The sequence below is a fragment of the Corapipo altera genome, unplaced genomic scaffold, assembly GCF_003945725.1.
Source record: "Corapipo altera isolate COAL_440 unplaced genomic scaffold, ASM394572v1 182, whole genome shotgun sequence".
NCBI lineage: Eukaryota > Metazoa > Chordata > Aves > Passeriformes > Pipridae > Corapipo > Corapipo altera.
This window is the reverse complement of record NW_020885056.1, coordinates 16748-22363: the sequence shown is the minus strand read 5'-3', so window position 1 is coordinate 22363 and position 5616 is coordinate 16748. Positions and strand designations below refer to the sequence as shown.

General features: G+C 50.0%; 2 protein-coding genes across 3 annotated transcripts in view; one reads left to right on the top strand and one right to left on the bottom strand.

Annotated features, from left to right (window-relative positions):
- Window positions 1-2081, top strand: part of R3HCC1 (R3H domain and coiled-coil containing 1) — a 14165-nt gene extending 12084 nt beyond the window's left edge. Inside the window, exon 8 of the mRNA XM_027668924.1 lies at window positions 468-2081. Within this exon, the coding sequence (XP_027524725.1) occupies window positions 468-616 (149 nt within the window). The 3' untranslated portion in view covers window positions 617-2081. The remainder of the gene's footprint in view (window positions 1-467) is intronic.
- A 25-nt stretch (window positions 2082-2106) lies between these two features.
- LOXL2 (lysyl oxidase like 2) overlaps window positions 2107-5616 on the bottom strand; it is a 16204-nt gene continuing 12694 nt past the window's right edge. The window contains exons 7-11 of one of the 2 annotated variants that reach the window (XR_003531904.1): window positions 5078-5193; window positions 4547-4683; window positions 3319-3430; window positions 2457-2645; window positions 2107-2320 (exon numbers count right to left, since the gene is read on the bottom strand). Coding sequence is in view for 1 of the 2 variants with exons in the window: in XM_027668925.1 (XP_027524726.1) it covers window positions 2566-2645; window positions 3319-3430; window positions 4547-4683; window positions 5078-5193 (445 nt within the window). In the remaining variant the exon portion in view is untranslated. Of the gene's footprint in view, window positions 2646-3318; window positions 3431-4546; window positions 4684-5077; window positions 5194-5616 lie in introns of both variants that reach the window. The other variant, XM_027668925.1, reaches the window with a different exon arrangement.

The following is a 5616-nucleotide window of genomic DNA, read 5'->3' as shown; positions in this document are numbered from 1 at the left end:
CTGAGGATTTAGAAAATATTCTTCTTTTTTTCCTGGTTTCTGAGGATGTAGAAAATATTCTTTTTTTCCTGGTTTCTGAGGATTTAAAAAGAATTCTTCCTTTCTTCTGGTTTCTGAGGATTTCCCTTTTTTCCTGGTTTCCGAGGATTTAAGCTGCTGGCTTTAATTAATTGAAACAAAAATCACACTTTGATTATTTGAAACAAAAAATCCAATTTGCTGTGCAGGGACGAGCAATTCCTGGAAGAGAAAGGGGGGGGGAGAACAATTTTCTCCCACAACAACAATAATAATAATAATAATAAAAAAAAGCCTTGTAGAGCTTTATTGTGGCCAAATAACTTCACAGAGAGTTTCCATCTGGGATGTTGTGTCATTCCAAAGGGATAGGGAAGAGGTGGATTTGCTGTGGAGGAAACAGGGACTGAGCACCCAGCTGAGTGTTTTTTCCCCCTGTTTTTTCCCAGAACTCCTTCACCTGGGGAAGGAACGGCCCCAGACGGACACGGCCGTGGCCAGGAGACTCGTGTCCCACGCCCTGGGCTGGAGGCACAGGCAGCAGGAAGGCTCAGGAGCTGAAGTTTTCCAGCTGGAAACCTCGGACCAGCAGGAATAATAAAAAAAAAAAGCACCTCGGCTCCCCCTCCCTGTTCATCCACACACCCCCCCCCAAAAAAACCCTGCTGTAAAGATGAGCATGGCTGTGCTGTCCAACTGCATGTGGAGCAGGGAGGAACCACGGGGGGGGGTTTCTCCTTGGGATCAGCACCATCCTCCTGGAGTTGGGATGGAAGGGGGAGTTTAGTGTTCGTGGGATTTTTGGAGCACTTTTCGTTTCCAAGCCCCCGGTTGCTCACCTGCAGGAGTGAAAGGAGGAGTTTTCCAGCAAAGCCTCCTCTGGGTTTGGAGAAAAAAAACCCCACAAAACAACAAAAAAATAATTCATTAAGAGTAAGGGAATTGTGTTTTGTTGGCCAAAATTCCAGCTGGGGGTAAGAACAGGAGTTCAAAAAAGCTGTTCCACGTTTATACCTTGTTGTAATGTTATTGTTGAGATATCCCATAAAACTGCCAGGCAGTGGATGCAAGTGAGTTCAGGGTGTTTTTTCCATATTTACACAGCCTGGAGTTGCCCTGTTAAGCAAGGAAAAGTTGCCACGTGCTCCTTAGGAAAAGAAAAAGCAGAACTTGCCTGTTCTGGTTGGCCCAGAGCCTGGTTTTAAGGGGCTGGAAAACCCTTTGGCTCTGCTCGTGCTCCAGGTTCTTGAGGGAAAAGATGGAGTTTTTCCAGCTTAAGAGGAGGCTAAAAAAAACCAAACCTTTGCCAGGTGATAAATGGCCTCAGCAGGATAATTCTGCAGCCTTTGAGCCTCACAACACCCCTGTGAGGTAGGTTTTGGAGAGCACAAGTTGGCAGCCAGCTCTGATCCCCCGTGGATTAATCCCCTGGTCAGCTCTAAAATTCAGCTGCTTGTAGAAGTCTTCCATACAGAGGGAAAAAAAACCCAACCCAACCAACACTAGGAATTGTGAGCTTTCATGGAGTAGAGATCCACAAGTGGCATTTAAACCATTTTTTTTTTTTTCTGGGTCGGAAGGTTTTTATTCAAGTAGCTGTGCCTGGAGATGTGTAGAGAGGGGTGTCCTCAAACAAACAGAGGAGCACGGGGGTAGCACCATGAATTTCCAGTGGGGCCGGTGCAGATCCCTAAGGATGAGAGCCAGGAATTCCCTCTGTAAGGAACAGCCAGGAGACAATGCCTTAAAAAAACTACTTCATCCTTGGAAGAGAAGACAGGGAATGGTCCAGCCTGGGAGGCGAGAGCTGGGCGGGGGTGGAGTTTATGGGGTGGATGTTGGGATGGGAATTCCCAGTTTCCAGCGGCCTCACTGCTGGGAATCTGCAAAGTTCTGGGTGTCCGAGGCAGGTGGAGGAGCTCCAGGGAGCTCCAGTGGTCTGTTGGAATCTTGGAATCTGTTCTGCTCCTCTTCCAGAGGTCGCTGGGTTGGACTGTTGGACGCGAGAGTTTCGCTGCAGAATTAAATTATGCTTTACACTGTTCTGCTCGGAAAAAAAAAAAAGCTGCTCCTTTTCTTTTTCCTCTTTTTTTTTTGTGTGTGTGTGTGTGTTGGGTTTTTTTCACTTTCTTTTCCTTGTATTTCTTTGCTGAGCTGGAGTCTGAGGAGAAGCTGTGCAAGAAGCAGCAGCACAAACGTTCGGTGCGTGGAAAAGAGCTTAAAAGATGCCAAATGAAGGCCTCGAGAGCGAAGGGTGAAGCCACTTTTTGGGGTTGTTGGCACCCAAACGAAGGCAAGGCGGCTGTGAGGGGACACAGAGTGGAGGGAGGAACCTTTGGAGGAGGTTGGAAGGGGGAGGACACGGAGCCAAGGAGGGTTTGGGGCTCCGGGGCCGCAGGAGGGGCGGGGAGCGAAGGCGTCTGCGGGAGAGAATTCACCTGGAGATTCGGAGCTGGATCCTTTCCTTGATTTCCTGGTGGTGCAGTGGTTTGGGAAGGAGCAAGGCAGGAGTCCTGCCTTCTTTAAATAGTGGGGAGGGGGGTCCCATTACCGGGTGGCCACTCTGTTATTTGTGAGTCCGCTGAAGTGGTCGAATTTCTGCTCCGTTTCCTCGCTGAAGGAACCACCTGGGGGGGGCACAGAGGGGTCACAAAGGGGGCACAGGGTGAGCAGGGAGGGGCAGAGGCAGCTCAGGGCACAAAGAGCAGGCAGAGAACAGGGAGGGGCTCGGAGATTCTCCTGGGCTAATTAATTTGAATTTTAATTGAATTTTATCATAAGTGGAACAGCAGGTGTTAAAAACACTCTTATCTTAGAAAGCCCCCAACTTACTTCCATTTTAAAATGGTCTTGATAATTGACTGTTTCCATTTTAAAATGGTCCTGATAATGGACTATTTCCATTTTAAAATGGTCTTGATAAGTGACACGTTTAAACCAGTTTGCCTTTGATATTTCTGAGATAAAAATTCCAAAGGATAATGTTTTATATTATTCTGAGAGAACACAGAGTTTCCCCTGATACCCCAGCGACAGCAGAGCAGTTTAATGCCTGGATTGAGCTCCACCTATTCTTATTTCTTTTTTTCAAGAGGGGAGAAGCTTTGGGGTCTGAAGAGATTCAGTACCAAAGAGTTTGAGTCTGGGGAGAAGGTGTTTGCCAAGCCAGACCCACACAGACACCAGAGCTTTCCTGGGGAGGCAAAACCATGCATTTCCTCGTCCAGCTGGAGCATCTTTATCCCTGTTAGGCCCGAGCTGAGGGGTTTAAGCCTGGCCCAAGGCCAGCAGGGCTCTCACCTATGTGGCAGCTGTACATCCAGATGCGCTGCCCGTCGTAGCGGCTCCGGCACTTCATCACGTTGTTGGAATAATCTGACTCAGCCACTTCGTAGTTGGGGTTGATGACAACCTGGGGAGGGAGGGGAGAAGCACAGGGGGAGGTTATTTTAAAAAAGGGTGGGCTGGGGGGGGAGGCAGAGTCAGCTGGTTTGTAACAAACTGAGTTTTTTTACAATGGGAAAACCAAAAATCATTCGCTTGGCATGGAAATGGAAACTGCTCGGTTAAAGCAGGTCAGGCTCGGAATCCAGGATGGTTTGGAATGGAAGGGATGTTAAAGCTCATCCAGTTCCACCCCCTGCAATGGGCAGGGACACCTTCCACTAGCCCTGGCCTTGGACACTTGCAGGGATGGGGCAGCTACAGCTTCTCTGGGAATTCCATCCCAGCCCCTCCCCACCCTCCCAGGGAAGAATTCCTTCCCCATATTCCATCTAACCATCTGGCAGCAGAAGCCATTCCCACTTGTCCTGTCACTCCATCCCTTGGAAATAGTCTCTCTCCATGTTTCTTGTTGGCTCCTTCGGGTCCTGGAAGGCCACAATTGAGTCACTCCAGGCTGAACAATCCCAGTTCTCCCAGCCTTCCCTCCTGGCAGAGCTGCTCCATCCCTCTGACCAACCAAGACCCCCAAAATCTCCCCTCCAACCCCTTTTTTCCATTTCACACAGCGCAGACAAAAATAATTCCTCTCCCTTCCCTCCCCTCTGGAGCAAGGGGCTGGTTTCAGAGCCAAAGAATTCCCCCCACTCCCCTCCCCAGAGTGCCCAGACCGGAGACACAGCCTGAGCTCCTGCAAACACCCCACAAACAGCAATTGGTTTGATCCCCAAATTCAGGGAGTGTTGCTCACAAACAGCTCCAAACCAGGACAGCAGTGGAATGTTGTGCATCTGGAATGTGCCAGCCCTGCGTGGCAACAACATCAGCTGCTCCTGGGCTGGTTGGGACAACCCAGTGGGAGCTGGACATGGAATTCTGAAGGCTGTAAGACATGGTTGTTGGCCCTGATTTGTCACTTGGGGGTGTGTTTTGTAGGGAATCCTCTCCCTTTTGGGCATCCCCGGGAATATAATCTCTTCATAATCAAAAGTAGGAGGTGTACAAATAAACAGCTTTAGGTAAACTCTTGTCAGGATGGGTGAGATAAAAGCCACAGGAGTGCCTCCAACCCTCTTTTCCTCACCTGGAAAAGGTAATCTCCGGGTGGGACGTCGGTGATGTCGATCCACTGGCAGTCGATGTCGTGCCGATACACGTCCCAGCAGCCCACGGTGATCCCCTGCTCCCCAAAATTGGCACACTCGTACTGCTTTTGCACATCTGAGCCAGAAAAAGTTCAAGGAACAAAGTGTTACATCCATGGCAAGGCAGGGCGGGTGTTTCCCTGGGGAATTCCCAGTTGTTCCCGGGCAGTGTTTGGGATGAGATTTAACTGCACAGAGGGAGCTGCCACCTTCCAGCCTCATCACCTGGAGGCACATTTTGGAATTCCTCACTTGACAGGGGTCAGAAAAAGCACAGTTTGGGTTTTGGGGCAGCTCAGAGTAGGGACAGAGGGAATTGAGACCGACCATCCATCCATCCATCCATTCATCCTTCCATCCATCCCTCCATCACCTCAGGGTTGGTTTCTGGCTCCTGCCAGGCCACGTTTAGCCCTTGGAAGCCCCAGGGACAGGGATAAATTCCCAGCTCCCAGGGCTCTGGCACACACCTGCTTCACATTCTGTGTCCTCCAGGCAGAAACTGGCTTTGTGTCCCTCGGCCACCTTGGTGCCATTGAGGTTCAGGAGGTCGTAGTGGGTGAAAACCTCCATGCTGTGGTAGTGCCTGAGGGTCACAGACAGGGACAATTATCCTTAGAAATGAAATCAAAAGGGAATTAAAGGCAAAACAGCCCTTTAATTACCAGGTCGAAAGGGCTACAGGAAGTGGAGTGGGAGAAACCACAGCCTGGGAATGTTCCCCTGGGGATAATCCTGTGAGGCACCATCACCCATCCCAGCTCTGGGAATGTCCATCCCAGCTCTGGGAATATCTGTCCAAGGATGGGAATGTCTATCCCAGCTCTGGGAATGTCTATCCCAGCTCTGGGAATGTCTATCCAGCTCTGGGAATGTCTGTCCAGCTCTGGGAATGTCCATCCCAGCTATGGGAATGTCCATCCCAGCTGTGGGAATGTCTATCCCAGCTATTGGAATGTCTATCCCAGCTCTGGGAATGTCCATCCCAGCTCTGGGAATGTCCATCCCA